Consider the following 21,200-nt stretch of genomic DNA (forward strand, 5'->3'; position numbering starts at 1 on the left):
GAAGTAAATTCTGTGCTGATATCAAGTTTATGGTGGCTGATCTCTTAACTTGTGACACAATTAGGCTCTAGGATTAGTTAGGGTTGTAGACATACTCCTGTCCTTTGAGAGTCCTGTTCATTATGGGACACCACTTAACGTGTCAGCCTGTTTTCAATCCCTTTTTCATTTTTTTAGTTGCCAGTGAGTGCTGTAAGAGATCTGAGGAGACTTCAGGTAAGAACAGGCCCATTCTTGGCAGTAGAACAACGGCATTCAGGCGCCAGAAATTTTTTGTAAAAAATTTTATTGATCTCAATAAATTAATTCTTATTACTTTTAGTATGAGACAAATCCATGCTTTTTCCTTAAAAAAAATTAAAATGTAACTAAAACTTCTTGACTGAAATATTTCAATTATGTTATTAAAATCAAAGATATTCAATAAGGACAAGTTACCCAAACAGTTAAAATCAGCCAAAATTAAGACCAAATACAATGACATTTCAAAAAATTACATGTAAAGTATCATTTTCTTTTGGCTGCACTGCTGTTTTTGTCAAGAAAAGGAAGAAAGTGAAAAAAGCCTCTCTATTATTCCAGATTTCCACAGGAATATGTGTCTGCCTGAGCTAAGAAATGCACTTTCACATTCCTCAGTTTTTCTTGGTTATTTCACTACATCAGTAATTAATATTATCTCTTCATTTTCAGACATTATTGACTGAATTTTGCTCTCCATCAGCTGAAAGGAAAAGAAAAACTTCCATTAGTTTTATACATAAGGTTAGGTTAGCCTCTAGTTATGCACAGTTCGGAGAGTATTTCAAATTTTGTTGCATATTTTACAGAAATATTTCACTTCTTTGTTTCTTAGCTGATAAGTTTTCCTTAGCTGGCCATAACAATGAAATTTCAGCAACTTTGTAGTGCTGACACACGATTTTTTGACTGGCCCAGAGGTGGGCAGGGAGACCGTGTGCTTTACTCCAACGTACCATCCAGATTACCACAAACCTTCTCAAACAAATTAATACAAAAAGATTAACTTTGCTAAGGTGTGAAAGTAGTAGAGTACACATTGGCCTGAAGTTTAGCTAACTGAACAGACCATGAGAAACTACTGGACATAACCTGAGAAACTGCTGGACAAGAAATGGGCGCAAGTAAGCTGCTGGTTGGTATGCTGGTCTGACCACCACAATCTGTGCCTGTCCTGATTTCAACTGAGATAGAGTTTATCCTGTGTTTTTGAGTTCAGTATGAGAAGAATGTTGATAACACATTGATGTTTTCAGTTGTTGCCCGGTAGTGTTTATACTAAAAGTCAAGGATTTTTCAACTTCTTCTGCCCAGCCAGCAAGAAGGTTGGAGGGGCACAAGAAGTTGGGAGGGGACACAGCCAAGGCAGCTGACCCAAACTGGCCACAGGGGTATTCCATACCATGTGACGTCATGTCCAGTATATAAACTGGGGGGAGTGGGGGTGGGGGTGATCGCCACAGGGGGATTAACTGGGTGTCGGTCAGCAGGTGGTGAGCAACTGCATTGTGCATCACTTGTATATTCCGATCCTTTTATTATTACTGTTGTCATTTTATTAGTGTTACCGTTATTAGTTTCTTCCTTTCTGTTCGATTAAACTGTTCTTATCTCAGTCCACAAGTTTTACGTTGTTTCCTGATTCTCTCCCCAATCGCACTGGGTGGGGGGGAAGTGAGCAAGCGGCTGCGTGGTGCTTAGTTGCTGGCTGGGGTTAAACCACCATGACGGTACATTACAAAATCCTGTTTTGAATCCGATCTTCCTTTCTATCCTGTCTAACTTGGTAGCAAACTTCACTGAAGCTGGAGTAGTGGGTGAGTAGAAGACCTGTGCCTGGAAAGACCCAAAGTGAGAGCTGGTGACCTGGTGGGGGGATCCACAGTCCGGACACAGAGATCAGATGTGAGGAACTTACGAATTTATGGTTATTGTGAATGCAGAGAGTGAGAGTGTATGCACGTCTCACTGGCAAACTCCAGCCCTGCTCAAACAGAGAGGAGCAGCAGGACTGGGCTGTCTGTGACCCTATTTATATGACTGCTGTTACTGCTGACATGGTGCCAGCAAAAGTACCTGTGCTGGTCTTTGTGGCTGGCTGCATTAGTGTCCTCTGCGTGCGAGTGCCTCGTGTTGGGAAAATGCACAGCCTTTGCTGCTGTCTGGACCTACCAGTGGGACAATCAGCCCTGTTAAATGGGAGAAACACCCTCCTGCGTCTGGATTAGCACTGCTTTTGATTTCCCTTAACAAACTTGCCTGATAATTTTCTCTTGTAATTCCTCAAAATATGACAAAGAGTTATCCTCTGTGTTAAGCTCCTTGTCATTTAAAAAAATACCTGCAATAGAGCCTTGTATGTATTTCACGCATTTAATATAAAACAGAAAGAGAACATACCTTTGGGTTTGTATCAGGCAGTCCACGAAATACTTGTTTTGGCTCTGGGATTTGTGGAAATGCTGCTTTCCAACAGCCAGTCCTGGAGATCAAAAGGGATGAAATAGAAAAGTGTGAGTGAAAAGGCTTTATCTGTACTACAGAGACACCTCTACCTTATTTGTGTAAGAACTGCAGATGTTTCATACACTCACACAAAATAAAATAAACACATAAGTTGTTTACCTTTTGCAGAACAAAATTGCGCCAATTACCACTAAGAATGTTGCAATAGCTACCACAAGTAAAATCCATACTGAAGAAGAAATAATTTCTTCATTTCCTGAAAGAGAAACAGTCATAAATTATTATTATTAATGAAGAGGAACAGATGCACAGCTGTGTCAGACATCTACTCTGGTGACTGACTGGTGAATGTCAGTCTGAAAGTTTTCACTTGGTATAAAAAATCAGTTCTTTAATTTAACACCTTAGCAGTAATGTCTGCTGGGAGGGATTAACATTGAGCCTGTTTGTCCATCCCTTGTAGTAAGCAGGTATGCACTTCAGCTGCAAAGGTGTAACTTTTTATATTTATTTCCGATATTAGAGTGTTAAGAGATTTATTAAGTCTCTTCCTTCTCTTCTCTGTAGCATGCAGTGAAACAAAATATTTGTCAACCCTTTATAGATCTTTGTGTCCTTAGGTGTGCGGCAATGTGTGAGGTAGACAGGACATCGCTGGGGGAAGAGTAGCCCAAGGCATGGATTTGTTTTTACCAAACTCAACCGGTGCACTCCACTCTCCCCAGGCTGGGCTCACGAAGCAGGCGCTGCCAGCAGCTCTCATTTTCAAGAGGTACTTCTTTCTTGCATTGGATCTTTGAAATGTGTGACTATTTGCCCATTCCTAAAACCAAAGCAAAACTGAGATGTTTTTCTTTGTTACATATCTAGGTGTTGATAATGTGAAAGTTCCTTTTACCGGTGAAACTTCTACAAGGCTAGGAGAACATTGCTCATTAAAGTAGACTGCTGTTACAAGGCAAAAAAAACCCCATATGCATGTTTATTATGTATATAATACATACGTATCTGTGTATCTCCTTTAAAAAATAACCTGTCACTCAATAAACTTTTTGTTTAGAAGCTATTTGTCTTTTAAACTATATCCTGTAATTTCTTACAATGTAGTCTGATCTATTGTTAACTTCCCTTGGCACATTGACAGAGGCAGAAAAATAGAACTGTCTCATTTTGAGTGATTTGAGGAATAAACTGCTTGCATGCACCTCGCCTTCCTCAGTCTTTGCATTATGACTTTTCAGGAAAATCATAACTTTTTCAGCCAAACCTGTAAAATAAGTAGAAGACTGCAGTACTTAGTGTTACTAGAATTTACTGAAACTTGCTCCGAAACTTGCTTGCTCTTGGAGACTTTCAGGGTAGAGGTGGGATGTGCAAGCTGCAGTGGTTAGAAGGAGGTGCAGCATACCTGGAGGACAGCCTCTATCCCAAAGGGCTTTAGTGGTCTTTTTTTTTCATAAACAAAATTAAATTCCTAGGAGGCGTTTTCTCTGTGTCTCTTTTCTCTGCTGTCACTTTCTGAAGTTCAGAAGAACTTCAAATTCTGTTCCAAATATTTGAGGGGGAGAATGGACAAAATAATGTAAAATGGAAGGATTTTCAAAATACTTACAGGATAGTAATATAGTTCTGCCCCTGAATGTATAATAAATGACATATGTCATGATGATTTAGCAGTTTAACACATTCATGAAATTTATAAATAAGGATCCCATAAAGCATAGGACATTGAACACATACTGATTTAAAGGCATTTGCATATTATTTACTTTTTACAAACGACTATGAAACTAACATGTATTGCTGATGAATAGAACAAGCAGACTTACTTGTATAGAAGTATATTTGGTTTTCCCTTCAGGATTATCCTGTAAATTGAGAAAAAAACCCTTCATTTTTATGATTGCTTGTTTTGTGTTTAAATAATAAGTAATTTTTATCTACTGTCCCCCTTTTCTGCATTATTTTTTCTTATCCATTTGACAGTTTGTTCAGAAGAACTAGTAATTTATCTAACATTTAGTGTCAAATATATAATTCATCTACAATGCCAAGTTTATTTAGTAACTAATTCTTCTATGGAAAAGTGTTTGTTTTCCTTGCCACCAGAGTTGAGAAATACATTTTTTTTCATATTGGTGATTAAATTGCAACACAAGCAAACCAGACCTGAATGAAAACTGTAACTTTATTCTTACACCCACTAGGAAAAAAAAAAAAAGATAAAAATCTGTGAAATAAAGTTTTAAATTTACCTCTAATGTTTATATTTTACAATAAATGTCACTATATTTAATTGCAAATACTGTATAAATATTGTTTCCTTTTCCCTCAGATGAAAATATTCAGGACTGACATGTATTCACAGATATCTTAGGCTGCCATCCAACTACATTTTTGACAGACAGAATAAAATTCACTCATCTCTTCTGAATAGCCATAACGACTACCATGTAATGTAGTGACCACACACAACTAATGACTGCAGACTGTATCATCTCCATTAGCCTGCCAGAGTTATGTATTTTTTAAATTATTTTGCGTTCTGTAATACTCCATTTTAAAACAAAATGAAATTAATCCAAACTTGTTTCATCAATCAACTGCATGCATGCTCATGTGGCACCTGAACATGAGTTTGCAAGGCATGCTGCTATACGGGACAGCTTCTGGAATCTATAAACAAGCTAGCTTAAGCACAGAGATCAATCTAGGAGAAAGTGCAACAATATAGTTTCCCTTTTTTTGTGTTTATACTAAAATAATATATAAGAAATGAAAACAATGAGGTCATAGAAGACTTCAGAAAGTAGAGTTCCAGAAGGACAGCTGGTCACTGCGTTTAAAAAAATGAAGGAGAAAATGGGTATGATATTTAAAAGAGAGACTCCCTCCTGCAGGGGATGGCGGCACTAGCCTACTGGCCTGACCTGATGGAGGTCTGTTGCTTGCCAGGGGCCAGGATGCAGGATGCTGCGGAAGGACTGCCAGACTTGTCTGGCTGTCAAACTATTACCCCTTCCTGCTCTTCTGTGTGGGCTCCAATGATATGGCCGGGGTAGGCTGGATGGTTTCAAGGGTGATTGCAGAGCACTGGGGAGATGGTGAAGGGCAGGAAGCCCAGATGGTGTCTCCTCAGTCCTTCCAGTGAGAAGGAAAGGCTTGAACAGAACTGGATTCATCCAGCAGGTCTGGAGTCTGGTGGCACAGGCAGGGCGTTAGCTTCTACAACCTTGGGACCCTTTTTGAGAAACAGGGGCTACTGAGCAGGCATAGCATGCATCTCACCAAGTGGGCTGAGAGTGTCCTTGCAAACAGGCTTGCTAACCTCGTCCTTGGGCTCTATGTAAAGGAGTACTTTGAGTACATAGAGCTCTGTCTTGGGACAAATGATGAACCAGTAAGAGAGTTTGTGAGTAGGCATCAGAGGACAGACCAACACAGGTGGCAATGTGGTAGGTGTTTGTTCCAGATCTACCGATCAAGAAAAGGAAGCAGATGAGCCCTTTTCAGTCAGCTTGAGAAACGCTCACAGCCACAGGTCTTGGTACTCGAGGGAAACTGCCCTGGAGGGCAAAAAGTTCTTGGCTGATCTACAAGGACAGCCTCCTCAGAGCACAAGAATGGTCCATTCTGGTGTCCAGAAAATCGAGCAAGTGTGCCAGGTGAGCATGGCAGGACATGAAGCTTGAATGGGAGCTCAGAGACAAAAAGGAAGTATGCAGAATGTAGAAGGGATTTGGGAGGAATCCAAAGATATCATCTGCACGTGCAGGAATGGAGTCAGGAAAGCCAAAGCTCAGCTGGAGTTGAGACTAGTGAGGGAGGTGAACACAAGAAAGGTTTTTATGAGTGCACTGGCAGCAAAAGTGAGATTAAGGAGAATGTAGGCCTGTTGCTCACTGAGTTGGTGGAAATTAATGACAAGGGCCATGGGAAAGGCTATTTGGTGCATTTTTAGCTCCATTTTCACTGGCAAGGTTTACCTTCAGGTTTCCCAGATATCCTGATCTATAAAGCCTTAACTTAGAACATAGCTGAAGAAGAAACCAAGAGTCTCAGCAAATTCAGTTTATCAGTGTCAGACATGCAAAAATGGGATTGAAATTATGTTACTCATGGACTTACCCTTTTTTTTGTTTGCTCCTAAGGCAATTAATTTCCAATTGTGAAAATTAAGTTTAAAGGCTGACTGTAATACAATATATGTTGCTCACAGTGTATTAGTAAAACAATACAAGTTTATACCTGGCAGTAGTAAAGCAATAAATTTTGCAATACAGTAACTGCTGGATCTTGACATAATTAGTAACATGAAAACTGCTAATGACTATTAAAAAAATGCTAGGCAATTCAGACTACGTGTGAATTGAATATTCTTTATAAACAGAATATTAGGCATATTAAAAGATGTTAAGAAGTATGTATTGCTTTACTGCAATGTACTTTTATTCCAACATCACACAGATTTTTCTGCAGGCTTTCTTTGCTGCAACGGCCAAGGGATTCGGAGAAGTATTTCAGTTTCACAGCGGTTAGTTGGGCTTGCAAGAAAACTCATCTATGAAATAGCAAGCCCGATCCAGACTAAGAAGTTCCAAATAGCAGAAATCTAGGGAATGCCTTCCATCAGCCACTAAGTGGCCAAATCTGGTTGTAGTACAGGCAGGTTTTTCCTTTGTAGTCGCTGTCTGCCACCCTGTCACAGTTCTGCCACAGTTACAGTGGTTTAGGTCTACTCTTGCAGCAGAACACAGCAATCTCACTCCTTCCTTATTGCTGCAAAAAGACTTGTAAAGCCAGGGTCTGAATTTGACCTTCAGTAGCTTAAATCATTCCCTCAGTAACCTGTGCTTATCCACACTGCCTCTCTGCTTTCTCTCACATTTATTTTCCTTTTATTTAACATTATACAGCTTCAAATTTTGGACCAGCTGGTGTATTGCTTATATATATCTGGAAAAGCTATTTACATTTCATATGTAGAGAAATTTCATTCACCTTCATCAACTCATATTTGTTAAGTGGATGCACATTTCTCTAGTCAGCCCAGCTCTGCCCTTTCACAGAGATGCAGTCACCACTGGAAGGACTCCAGTCCAGGACGGCTCCAACAGGTCTTAGTGAAAGAAGTGCCTTTTCTGAGTTTTGGCACAGCTAGAGCTGTGATATGTTCAAGTCTTGATTAACCATCCTTCTCCTCTTAGTCCCACACAGTCACAGTCATCCAGTGTATTTCCAGCAATATCTCACTCAGGGAACAGGGATTTAAAAAACAGTGGGGCAGTATGGCATAACACAGTGCTGAAAGGCAAAACCACAAAGGAGTACAGTGCTACGTATGAGGAAGGCTACACCATACAAGAGAGACTGATTTTTCTTTTCACCCATATATATTGCTAAATGCAAACATACGTATTCATGGTAGAGGTAGGTAAAGAAATTCCTCTTACCTTATACTTTATGTTGATTTCATATTTAAAACAGTTGTCTTTGTTAGAATGACTTATTTGGGGTTGTTGCCATTGAATTATGCAATCATTTTTAATTTCATCACAGTTGACAGTGATATTTGATGGAGGCATGAGCTTTTCTGAAATGATATATCCAAGAATTCAAATAATTAAAATCTCTTGATCTCTTTTTACTTTGATAAAAGAGTGCAATTGCAAGCAACACCTCTATGAAGAAAGATAATAATTTGTATCTATTTGTCTTAGGAACTCTGTTAGAAATAATTGAAAGACAGAAGTTCTTTAAATCTTGTCCCCAGTATCAGAAAAAACAGGGACTAAGGCAGGGAACATTACTTAGGAGCATACAAAGATACAAACCCCCTCTGTTTACTTTTCTAGGTGAATAAGGTAGAGTCCTGTCTTCTTTTTATAAGGATGTTTTTTACTGCAGAAGGACGAGCTGATGCTACACCCTAATGTAAGAAAGCCAAAGGTCACTTCTTTCTTCAAGCCTCCTCACACAATGCTGCTGTGACATGAAGGTGTTGCTTGCTTGGTGTTGTGAACTATGCAGTTTATCCCCCCCTTCTTCTAAAAAATTAGCCATACAAATTTAAGAAAGACACTTCAGTTTTAAGAATCTAGCCAACTTCTTCATATATCTCCCCTAATTTCACAGATGTGAGCAAAAATGTGAGGACTTTTATATCTTGATCATTGCTGAGAACTTGATTATTGTAACAGCAAAAGACAGCCACTCATGACAGAAAGGGTGCTAAAAGGCTGATAGAGGAAAGCTTAGTTTCAGCCAGACTACTACTTTACATCAATCTTTAGAGACAGGCCTGGCCTGTTTGTGATGGGCTATTTGGTCAAAGAACAGTTGTGTTTCATCTGCCATGAGTGATATTACAGCTTAATTCCTTCTCCTTATAGATGAAGCTTCGTTTGTCCATTTTTTGGAGACAATACCAAAAACAGTGGGACTTACTTTGCCAAAAAGGCTTTGCCGCAGTAAAAGTAATTGCACGGGATGCTTCTGAGTAGAGCACCTCAGGGGTGCTTTTGTACACATACTCATGTCTTTAATGAAGGGTATGGTGTCAGTGTATGCCATCCCCACTGGCAATGAGAACCACAAACCAGTGCTCAGATAACCTTCTCCTGAAAAGTCTCCTCTGTTGAAAGGTCTTTGGCCACCATTGAAAGGACAGCAGGGGGAAGCACAATCATCTCTTAAAGTCCTGTGGACCTTGTTGGAGAAAAAACTGAAAACAGTAGGGGTAGATTGCTAACAAATCTGAGGCAGGCTGCAGCTGTGGAGCTTTCTTGCTTATTTTCCCTCATTGCTCTTTTGCTTGAGGAACAGATTTTATTGAAGAGGTCACAGTCTCTTACTTTCAACTCTAGGTGAGACAGGGTACTTGCTTCCTTCTCAGGGATAAAAGGACTACTACCTGCATGCAATAATGAAAATAACGCAGAAAGAAATTATTTACTTACCAATTTTATACAGTTGAATGTACTCATCATAGAACTGGATCAGGGCATCTTTGCTAGACCCATTCACCAGGAAGTAAGCTTTTTCAGGCTCTATCCTCACATTTTGGAACATACATCCTGTGTTTCTGCCATTTTCATCTTTAATGTAGAGCTCACATTCCATTGCATCGTCATATGTGTTTCTAGCAAGGTAATTTAGTTAAATGTGGTCAGTGTGATGTGTCGAGTGAGAATTCAGACTTCCCTGGACTCAAGTGGACCTACTTACCTCGAGTTCTGCCAGTAGAGAAAATATTGGGTATCTCCTGGAGCATCCCTGCCTGGCTGCCAAGTGCAGTTCATGAGGGAGATGTTATAAATCACACAGGAGAAGTTTTCGATGGCTGACCCATTCATGCCTGCAAACACAGGAATATTCTTGATGAGGAAAAATTGTGTGACTGCTCCAAGCTGGAGGATCTTGGCACATGCTGAGATATGTTAGACACCTGCAACTCCAGCTGGTTATTGCTTGGGTTAGGAATTACTTGCTTCATTTTTGGTAGTTACACTTGAAGATGTTTGCTCTGACAGATTCAGTGAAGAGTTTGTCATGGATAAATCCTCCAAAGATATGATATATAAGTCTCAGGGGAGCCTACACTGCTCTAGTATACTCTGACACCTAAAGTGGCTACCCCTGTGATTTGAATTATTCATATTCAAAAGGAGACACTGGTGCCACAATGCCACAAAGTGAAACATGTGCCCGTCATCCTTCAGTACCCTGCCGTAGCATTTCTATCTGAAGGACGCTCTTCAGCATCCTGTCAAATGAATGGAGAGAATGAGGAGCTTCCCTGTGGACTCCAGAGAGGGAAAGAAACCCAAGTGCAGAGCTGTGAAGCTTTTCAAGACTTCAGGGAGATGTGTATGTAAACTTGTGAGGTGTTTGTGTTCTGCAGCAATACCTTCTTCCACCTGAGATTAACATGAGGAATATCCTGATCACGAACATATCAATTTACTCCTTTACCCCCACCCCCAACAAAACCCAATAAGGAGACTAAGCATACCTTTTAAAAGGAAGGATGATTTAGCCATCCTTTTATAAGGAATCAGCAAATACTTTGAGCTTGATGAGCCAGGAAGTAATATCATTTTGTATATGCCAACTCCATGTTGCTTAAATGAGCAGATCTTGTACCTCATTCTCTTAACAGTCTCATATATATTACCTCTCTGATACAAAGAGGAGTAAATTCTGTCAGACCTTTCATTACTGTGGATGGAACTCTGCAAAGTGTAAAATGACTGCCTGGGGAAGGAGCTGGCTTGAGATTCATCTCCACTAACATTAGCTTTCTAAAAACTAGCACCTAATTTGGGCAAGTCATACAGGTGCCTTGTCTATGCAGTGGTGAAGGAAGACACAGACAGTGGCTTATAAGAGGTATGTATTTGACAGATGGACTGTTAGATGGCTATGGAACTGGCTGGATGGGTGCATCCAAAGCCTTACAGTTGACAATGGCTCAATGTCCAAGTGGAAACCAGTAACAAGTAGTGTCCCTTAAGGGTTTGTACTGGAACCAGTACTATTTGACATCTTCTTTAATGACATAGAGACTGGGATTGAGTGCACTCTCAGTAAGTTTGCAGATGACACCAAGCTGAGTGGGGCGGTTGATTTGCTGGAAGGAAGGGATGCCATCCAGAGGGACCTGGCCAGGCTTGAGGAGTGGGCCTGTGCAAATCTTGTGGAGTTCAATAAGGCCAAGTGTAAGGTCCTGCACCTGGGTTGAGGCAATCCCCAGTATCGATACAGACTGGGGGATGAATGGGTTGAGAGCAGCCCTGCAGAGAAGAACTTGCGGATATTGGTGGGTGAAAAATCGGACATGAGCCGGCAATGTGTGCTTGCAGCCCAGAAAGCCAATCGTATCCTGGGCTGCATAAAAAGCAGCATGGCCAGCAGGTTGCAGAAGGTGATTCTCATCCTCTACTCCACTCTTGTGAGGTCCCATCTGGAGTACTGCATCCAGCTCTGGGGTCCCCAGCACAAGAAAGACACAGATCTGTCAGAGTGGGTCCAGAGGAGGGCCACAAGAATGATCAGAGGGCTGGAAGCCCTCTCTTCTGAAGAAAGGCTGTGAGAGTTGCGGTTGTTCAGCCTGGAGAAGAGCAGGCTCTGAGGAGACTCTATTGTGGCTTTTCAATACATAGAAGGAGCTTTTAAGAAAGATGGAGAGAGACTTTTTACTAGGGCCTTTAGTGACAGAACAGGGGCAGTGGTTTAAACTGAAAGAGTGTAGATTTAGATTGGACATAAGGAAGAAATTTTTTACAATGAGGGTGGTAGGATGCTGGAACCAGTTGCCCAGAGAAGCTGTGGATGATCTGTCACTGGAAGTGTTCAAGGCCAGGTTGAATGGGGCTTTAAGCAACCTGGTCTAGTGAAAGATGTCCCTGCTCATGGCAAGGAGGTTGAACTAGATGATATTTAAAAGTTGCCTTCCAACCCAAACCATTCTATGATTGTATGAACCTGCTTGGCCCTCAAGAGCCACTCCAGAAATATTGTGTCTTCACAGGCTTCTGTGTCACACCAGTCAGCCCTGAGCAAGCACATCACTGGACCTCCAAAGTCCCTGAATGCTTATGTCCTGTTTTTAGGTAAGTCAGTTAAGGACCCATGTATCTAATTCAGTCTGTCCTTTGTACTTAAAAATTCTCATCCACACAGCATGAGATGCCTCTCACCAAAGTTCCTCTGAAACCAGGAAAAAAGGTAATCTTATACATCAGTCCCATCAAGGCCCTGACTCCAGAAGAGTCCTCTGATGGCAAGAATTTCACAAGAACAGCCAGAGAGGGCAAATACACCTCAGTACCAAGACAGGTCTCAACAAAAACTAGAAAGGACTGCTAAAACACAGACTCTCTTGTTCCTACCAAGGATACTTTTTTCAGTTACTTAAGGATATGAAAGAAAAAGAAGAAAGTGTAATGATTTATCTCTCTTAAAACTTTACATGGCAAATTTACCACTATAGTCTTGGTAAAATCTCCTCCAGTCAGTGAACACCAGTCCTCAGTGAAATTCATGCTGCTCAGTCAACTCAGTTCCATCTTCCACTGCTTCAGCATCAAATTTCTAATGGGTGATTCTGGCATCTCCACTGCAAGTGTCACATAATAGGACCAGTAAGGTGCAAGACTGATTCCCAGAGTTTTGGGTGCAGAGGTTACTACCTAGCACATCTAAGACGGAAGGCAACTTAAGCACAACTGCCTATAATGAGAAGCATGTTACACTCTACCTTGGAGGATTGCCCCGTGGAAGTGTTCTACTCACAGTCTGTGCAGTGCCAGCCAACACACAACTGGGTGATCAGCAACATCCACTGGGTCATGAAGATGAGTGTAAGAGGAGCGGTCATCTCTTTCTTCATCCTTGGAGACAGAGAACAGTGAAACTTGCTCAAGGTGAAAGATGCCATTGTGAACCACTCTCCCCTAAATTTGTATAGTTTGACCTGTTCATATGCCTGCTGCTATACCATCTGACCAACTCTCAGTTCTGGTGGGAAGAAAGATTAGATAGACTTCTCAAGCAGTCAATGTTCAAATAAAGAGTAACAAAGTTTAAGAAGTCATCCCTTTCTGTAACAAAACAATTAGTGTAATGATTCGTAAAGCTTCTGATCTCAGGAGCACTGCGTAAACATTACATACACACATATTTTTGGTGACTGCTGTCTTAAGGTCTAGAGATTATTTTTCTATTTGCTATATACAAAGGTTAGGATGAATAGATGTGAAGCAGGTGGGTAAACAACTGCAAACAGAAAATATCAAAATGGGTCACAGCAATATCAATCATCTTGAGTTATCCAACGGTGAGTATGGCAAGTTTGATGAGGGTGTTAGTTCATGTACTGTCAAGGATGTTTTTGAGTATATGCTTAAAAGTGGATCTTGGAGAGGTGTCTAACTTCTACAAATCTAGTACCAAACCCAGTAAGAAAATAAAAATTGTGGCTAGGATGTTTCTTAGCAGGCAGTAGACACTTTATTTGCAAAAAACTTCATAAAACTTAGCTCCATGTATTCCTCTGACAGCTTTTTAGATTTTGCCTGGGACATCACCCCTCCAGCCCTGGACTTCCTAGAGTGTCTGTGAATACCTCAGCAAGCAAAATACTCGGAAAGATAAAGATGGACCCACCTCCTATTTCAATATGTCTTTATCTCGTTTATCTTTCTGTCATAGTCTTCAGGCTCAGAGAAGATGGAGACTCGTATTTTAAATGGTTGTATAGCTAAAAATAGGGCTGTCTGCCTAGCTGCTTGTGTTTTGGGGAACTGTTGTGCCATCGGAAGTGTTGCAAGATATGATGTTCATCACTTCCCTCCCAATTCTTGACAAATACGTTATTGCAGAACTCATGATTTCACATAACGTGAACAAGCAGTTAGCTGGTTAAATTTTCCTTTCTGTTTTACAGAGCCTACTGGTGCTTGGGAATCCAGTGAGTCTCTCTCAATACAAACCACCTCTGGCGGTTGTGGGGGCTCCCCATGGAGGGTCAGGGCAGGGCCTGGCAGCCAGGGCCCATCCAACCCCCCCCAGGAGCCGGGGGCACCGGGGCAGCCCCAGCCCCGGGCATCGGGCACCTCCATGGGGACGGGGACAGGACAGGCCGAAGTTGGGCTGGGGCCTGCATGTAGGCCCGGCTCGGAGGGGCCCATGGCCGGGCAGGGCAGGGCTGTGGGGAGCCGGAGTGTTGGTGGGGCAGGGGCTGACGGCCCCTGACATGGGGTCCTGGGCCCGGGGCAGGGTGGGGGGAGCCCCGGGGGGCTGGGCAGGGATTGTCTATGAGGGCATTCAAGGAGATGACAATGCAAATTGTGAAAGTTCCTTAAGCCTGTGAAAAAAAGAGTATTTAGTGTCTTGGATATGAAATCTTCAGATAAGATATATCTTATCACCCAGTTGTGATCGAGGTTTGTTCTCAGTCTATTTCTCCGAGTGTCAAAAAACCAAACCACAAGCCACTGCAAAAACAGACAAGAAATTGGAAGTAGTAAGCATCCGACTACAAAAATCTACTCCAGGGCCTGCTGCTGAGTATTTACTCCCTTCTCAGGTCACAGCTGTACGATTTCTAAAGGAGAGGGTTATTATAAACAGTATAAAACATCAAAAGCTCCCTTATACCTTGAAAAGCTTTGCTTCACAGAATACAATGTAATTTACTTCATATGGATATCTATGATCCATGTAAAGTAATTTCTTTTCTTCACATGTTGAAATTGAAGTATCACTAGAAAACATGACATTTTTCAAACAGCAAGGTATGTCAACATTTGCCTCTTAAAAAGAGGCAGATATGTTCTGCTGGAGTTAAAAACTTGTAGGAGACAGAACTCTCCATGTGCTTCTCTACCACTCCCATTTCTTGCTTATTATATTTGGAAAAAGCCAACTGCTGCCCAGCACCCTTCCAGGATGCTCCAAGATTCACCTTTATCAAAATCCCAAGATCATTTTTATCCTACTGCTTCTTTATTGACATATGAAGTGATATAACCATATCAGCAGTAGTTCATATATCAGCTATTCGTACATAACTAAGATAGTTATTTCCAAAAGAAAAAGCCAAAGACAGTGCAGTGCTGACTGTCTTTGAGGACAAAGAGAACTTACTTTCTAGAGACCCAGAAATGCCTAGACTTATGAGTATTTCTGCTTTCTAGATTCCTCTGAGTGTGAGATTGATGACTGATAAGCTATAAGTGGACCGTCATTTTTCATGTTCATTCTCTTACGTTGCTTGTAAACATGAATGACTGAGTTGTCACTGAGACCAGCCAATACCCCAACGTGGATATCTGACCTGCTTTCCTCTCTGCAATTCATATAATATGAAGGTAGCAGTAACTTTTTGACTGCAAAAGTATTTTCTACAAAAATGAGAATTGAACCAGCTCCACTTCTGCTCACATGCAGTACTAGAAGCATAGAGCAAAGCATGAACAGAAGAACAATGTATTAAATGACACCTTATGGTTGCGTTCATGCATTTGATCATGTCTGTCAGTAACTCGGTATTGGTTGAGGAGATGAACAACTCACCTTGAGCAACCAGAACTTAAAAAACTCCAGTCATCCCTAGAAACAGTAATCATGAAAGAAACAACAGAGTCTGGCCTGGTCTTCTGTGGTTTCAGAGGGAAAGGTTTGAGGCAATGGTGGCTTTATAAGGACCAATTCATGGGAGTTCACTTTTTTCATATGCTAGGAGAGAATAAAAAAGTGACAAAGTTTTTCTGAAGCATAGTTATGAAGCAAATAGTGGGAATGAGGAGCAAATAAGAGTAGGTGGATGTTCTAACAAAAAGCAGATTTAGACATAGAAGCAGCTCTTTTTGATAAGAATCACTATGACTACCCCTATCACATTAAAGGTGTCAACAGACAAAGCAACTGAAAGTTTAGACTTCAGGTCTACCTGAAAGATAGTCATTCAGAGGAAAAAGTAGTCCATTGTCAGAAGCTTCACTGTACTTCCAAATTAAAGACATTCCACACCTATCTATGTAGGTATTTTTCTGAACACTTATGGTGCTGTAAAGATGGAAGAAAGGACTTGTGATCACAAAGAATGGAAAAAACCCACACTTTATTGTGTCCTCATCTTTGGATGAAAGCACTCAACTTTGTGGTGGTAACAGACTGGCTTTCATGGAGAAGGGAGGGAGTTGAGGTGAGCCATGCAGCCCAGAGATTGGGCTGCGGAGGAGGAAGGCTAGGATCAATTGCACCAAAAGTTGCATTTACTGATCCTGCACCACTTTAGGGATGGTGTTTAAGAGAAGCTGTTGCTCTGAGGTGGTTGTAGCTCCACACTTCTACGGAGATTTCTTGGCAGAAGCAGTTGGACCACAAGACTGCACCCACTGATGGCTGTGGCTGGATTGCTGGGCAGTGTCTGTATCTGAGACACCCTTTCATCGCACTGTTTAGCATTGATACAGTGGGACATTGGCTGCCCTGGGCAAATGTGTGCTTTTTCTGTGCCTAAATCTGGTCCTGTGGAAGTGCTGTCAACCTCCAGCCTCTGAGTCATCCCAATTACATATCTTGCAATGAATGGACAAGGGCAAACACATCCGGCCAGTGCTGGGTTCTCCTTCTCCAGTTGAACTCTCAACTGGGTGGCTACCTGTGCACCCCAGACAAAGCCCCATGCTCCCACTCTGAAGATCTCCTGAGCCTGTAGAGCAGGCAGCAGCAGAGCAGTGTGCTCTCTGCTGCTCTCTCAGATTATGCACCTCTGTAACAAAATGAGGAAGTCTGGGTTGTGAGGTTTTGGGGTTTGGGTACTTTTTGTTTTTAAAATGGAATATACTGCAGCAGAACAATCCAAACAGCACACAAAGGGAGTGGTGTTACCACAAACAAAGGACAAACTATCCTACCTGTGGGATTTCTTTGCTTGTCTATATTTGGGGCAAGTCCTCATGTAAGGCTTTCAAAAATGCAAACAAATCAATAAAATTAAAAAAACCCCAAGCAAAGCTGGTGCTATTGATGGTGCTACCAAAGTCTGTTACCTTTCAGAGGTCAGAAAACCAGTATTGAGTGCTGTTGTGGTTTAAGCCCAGCTGGTAACAAAGCACCATGAAGCTGCTCACTCAGTCCTCTCCCCCAGCCCTGGTAGGATGAGGAGAAAATATGAAGAAAGACTTGTGAGTCAAGACAAGGACAGGGAGGGATCGCTCACCAATTATGGTCACGGGCAAAAGACAGGCTCAACCTAGGGAAGAAATGAAGTCAATTTAACTTACTACCAATCAAATCAAAACAAGGTTACTGAGAAGTAAACCCAGATCTTAGAACTCCTTCCCCCCATCCCTCCCTCCTGCCCGGCTCAACCCCCCTCCCGGTTCTCTCTCCCTCCTCCCCCCGGCAATGGGGGTTGGGGTCAGCTCGCCACACCTTGTCTCTGCCGCTCCTTCCTCCTCAGGGGAGGAGGACTCCGCACTCGGGCCCTGCTCCGGCTCTCACATCCCACCCCTCTCTCCACCGCAGGTTTCCCCTCTGAACTCCGCTCTCCCAGCGGCGCTACCGCCGTCGCTGAGGGGCTCGGCCTGGGCCAGATACGGGTCCAGCTTGGAGCCAGGGAAGCTTCCAGCAGCTTCGCACAGGAGCCGGCCCTCACCCAATACCAAAAACTCTGCCACACAAACCCATAACAAGTGTCCTCATTATCACCCAGGAACTGGAAGAGAAATGAGAAGAAGAAGATAAAGAGAAAGAAGAAGAGAGAGAAGAGAGATCTGGGCAGGGACACTAGGGCTGTTTACAAACTTTTGGCTCTACAGAGAGTAGAGTCACTGAAGGAACAGGATTAAAACCAACCTTTCTTAAAAGTCCCAAAAGCTTGAAGAATAATTTATTGCTCCAACAACAATATGAGTGCTCACAAGAATTGCCTAGGCATTTTGATATGCTGGTGTTTTACAGCTTTTGTGTAGACTGCAAAAATACAAATGGGAGACAAGGCCCTCTCTCTGGTCCTTGCAGCAAGAACTTTCTAGTTTTTAGCAAATGTCTTTCTCCACAGAACAGAGGAACAGCCATAAGAGACCAGAATAAAGGACTTCTATCTGTGTGAACATGAGCCACTTGGTTAGAAGGTTATATAGCCTGACCATCCTTTCCCAGTGAGTGTTACATTGGGTCTTTGCCCAGGGGTGGGTAAGGGATACCTTAATCCCACTCCGACTCCCACCTCCATTGTTTCATGGATAGGATTTCTGGTGCCCGTGTCAGGGTGCTGATAGTGAAAAAGTTTTCTGAATGGCTTTGCAGCCTCAGCAGCTTTTGTAGTGAAAGCAGTGGGGATGTAAGGAGCGCACCAACGGCCGTGATCGACTGTGAGTGAAGCAGGATGGAGAGGATCCAGTAGACCTTATCTGTTTAACTCCCCTTAGATTAAAGTAAGCAAGTAAGCTTTGGCTTTAGTTGGCCACTTATGATGCAAGTGCTCTTATCTTTAGGCAGTTATAACTTAAACAGAAATCTCCTACTCTGGTTCTGTTTTAAAAAGTTAAAAGCAATTGTTAATGAAAGCTTATTTAGAAACACAGAATCATAGAAAAACTTGGTTTCAAAGGTGGCCTCTTGGAGGTAAGCTGGTCTAGTGGAATTTTATCACCCTGAGAGAACTTTATCTACCATGAGAGGATTTCTACCACCTGAGGTGACTTTAACCATCCTGAGACCTGCTGGCAGGGTACAAGCAAGCCAGGAGAATTACAGAGGTCACCAGGAACAATATTTTGATGCAGATGCTGGACAAGATGACTGCAGGAGGTACTCAGCCAGATCTGCAATTCATCAAAGAAGAACTGATCACAGGTGTGACAGTCATTGACAGTCTTTACTGCAAGGATCATGATGTGGTGGACTTAAAGATCCTGAGAGAAAGGAGGAAGGCAAATAGCACGCTATATATGTTGAATGTCATGAGAGCAGATTTCAGCTTGCTCAGGGCAGAATAGGATCTGAGATCTAGTGCTCTGCCCATCTCTCAGCTCTTGACTGAGAGACTGGCAGTAATTCAGAGACTTTCACTATGGATGTGCTGGACTCCTGCCAGCAGCTTGGGTTTAGCCTCCAGCACAACCTTCCCATTCTTCCCTGTGTCTTGGATACCATGACATGTAACACAGCTCATCCTTTGCAGTCCCAGGTAACCTCTCTAAACAGCTCATGACATCTTTCACCTTTGCCCTGACACACAGTCTACTATGCCAGAGGTGTCCTCACATACCTCACAGATCCAAGTGTCTGAGCCTTCTGCCACTACTTGTTTCCTCCTGGCCTTTTGGATCTAGCTGAAGGGCAGAGCTCAAAGGGTTGTGAATGGGGCTACATCTGGCTGGGGACCAGTCACCAGTGGTGTTCCTCGGGGTTCAATTCTAGGGCCAGTTCTGTTCAATATATTTACCAACAATCTGGATGCGGTAGTTGAATGCACCATTAACAAATTTGCTGATGATACCAAACTGGGAGGTGCTGTTGACTCTCTCGAGGGACAAGAGGCCTTGCAGAGGGTTCTAGATAGATTGGAGCATTGGGCAATCATCAATGACATGAAATTTAACAAGAACAAATGCTGGATTCTGCACCTAGGATGTACTAATACCAGGCACAAGTACAAATGGGGAGAGGAGAGGCTGGAGAGCAGCCCTGCAGAAAGGGATCTGGGGGTGCTGGTCGGCAGCAGGCTCAGTACGAGTCAGCCGTGTGCCGGGGCAGCCAAGAGGGAAAAAAACACCCTGGGGGGCATCAAACACAGCATGACCAGCCGCTCAAAAGAGGGGATTATCCTGCTATATTCAGTGTTGGTGCAGCCTCACCTTGAATACTGTGTGCAGTTCTGGGCCCCACAATTTAAGAAGGATGTTAAAAGTCCTTGAAGGCATCCAGAGGAGGCAGCAAAGCTGGTGGAAGGGCGGGAAGGCATATCCTATGAGGAGTGGCTGAGGACTCTGGGTTTGTCTGATTTGGAGAAAAGGAGGCTGAGGGGCGACCTCATTGCTCTCTACAGTTTTCTGAGGAGGGGAACTGGAGAGGGAGGTGCTGAGCAATTCTCCCTGGGATCCAGTGATAGGACATGTGGGAATGGTTCAAAGCTGCACCAGGGGAGGTTTAGACTGGACATTAGGAAGCATTTCTTTACTGAGAGGGTGGTCAAACACTGGAACAGTTTTCCTAGAGAGGTGGTCGATGCCCCAAGCCTGTCAGTGTTCAAGAGGCATTTGGACAATGCCCTTAGCAGCATGCTTTAACTTTTGGTCAGCCCTGAAGTGGTCAGGCAGTTGGACTAGATGATCATTGTAAGTCCCTTCCAACTGAAATATTCTATTCTATTCTATTCTATTCTATTCTATTCTATTCTAATTTCCTCTGCTGCAGGACCTCCCTTGGTGCCTGTCTGCTGGATCTTGGTTTGTGGTATGGGATGGCTCAAGGCATGCCTCCCTCCAGCCAGGGCTCTGCTCTGGACAGAAGTGAAACTCCCATAAGAAGCTATGGCTTGATGAGGACAACTAACTGCAGCTTTTCAGTTTAAGGGCCACCATACTGAGTTTTTTTCACCTAGCACAGTCTTTTCTTCACCTTGGAAACACCTCTTCTGTTTTGCAGGGACTCAGTTTACCAGAACTTTCAAATCACTCAAGACATTCCCCTGTGCAAGAGTCTGTCCTTTGTTTTTTTCTGGCACACATGCAGAAACAAAGATCTTACCTATTTCAGAAGAAGTCATTTTAGCAGCCTCAGGTAAAGCTTTGGAAAAGCTAGTCAGGAACAGAATTGCCTAGTAGGCACAGGAGATCTTTAGTGTTTATTCTGTAGAGACACACTTCAAGTAATGCTGATGTGAGGAAAAACCAGATCATTTGTAACAGCAGTATTGGTGGACTTAGCTGTTGTAACCATGTAGCCCTGTAATACGGTATTGTCATTGCTAGTAACAGGCCATAAGTTTGTAATGAGTTTGCAAGGCCTCAGGGCTGAAGTTTGTCAGGCTTGCTCTGCTTGAACTTTTCTTGACCTATTTGTATTTTTGTTTGACCAGGTGTCCATGGCTAATTTGTTTTACTTTTGTTTATCTTTGTATGGTACCACAAAGGTTTTACAACTCTTAACACACAGATGCAGTGTAGGTCTGGATGACAGCAGAGGCCTTTAGA

The 21,200-nt window shown here is 42.5% G+C and overlaps 1 protein-coding gene and 1 long non-coding RNA gene across 2 annotated transcripts; one reads left to right on the plus strand and one right to left on the minus strand.

The window, feature by feature from the left end:
• Positions 1-330: 330 nt before the first annotated feature.
• LOC104325313 (granulocyte-macrophage colony-stimulating factor receptor subunit alpha) lies at positions 331-13,969 on the minus strand. Its single transcript, XM_009929900.2, has 10 exons — positions 13,657-13,969; positions 12,784-12,881; positions 9,715-9,844; positions 9,447-9,628; positions 7,941-8,080; positions 4,317-4,355; positions 3,181-3,310; positions 2,647-2,743; positions 2,422-2,503; positions 331-724 (listed from the first exon to the last, which is right to left on the minus strand). Exons 2-10 carry the CDS (start codon positions 12,878-12,880, stop codon positions 650-652), a joined length of 972 nt encoding a protein of 323 aa, XP_009928202.2. The 5' UTR covers position 12,881; positions 13,657-13,969; the 3' UTR covers positions 331-649.
• LOC138681963 (uncharacterized) lies at positions 1,716-3,663 on the plus strand. The gene is made up of 3 exons (XR_011322203.1): positions 1,716-1,926; positions 3,108-3,259; positions 3,358-3,663. It is a non-coding gene; the product is annotated as an uncharacterized lncRNA (long non-coding RNA).
• Positions 13,970-21,200: the final 7,231 nt, after the last annotated feature.

Source organism: Haliaeetus albicilla, chromosome 25 (assembly GCF_947461875.1).
Source record: "Haliaeetus albicilla chromosome 25, bHalAlb1.1, whole genome shotgun sequence".
Taxonomy (NCBI): Eukaryota; Metazoa; Chordata; class Aves; order Accipitriformes; family Accipitridae; genus Haliaeetus; species Haliaeetus albicilla.

What these genes read in the sequence shown, in the direction of transcription:
- LOC104325313 (XM_009929900.2), bottom strand. Translation starts at nt 12,880, where the DNA reads ATGAAGAAAGAGATGACCGCTCCTCTTACACTCATCTTCATGACCCAG. An exon ending in GAGTGCACCGGTTGAGTTTG is followed by an intron (nt 2,744 to 3,180) that starts GTAAAAACAAAT and finishes TTTCTCTTTCAG; the next exon opens with GAAATGAAGAAATTATTTCT. An exon ending in TGCCTGATACAAACCCAAAG is followed by an intron (nt 725 to 2,421) that starts GTATGTTCTCTT and finishes TTTTCCTTTCAG; the next exon opens with CTGATGGAGAGCAAAATTCA.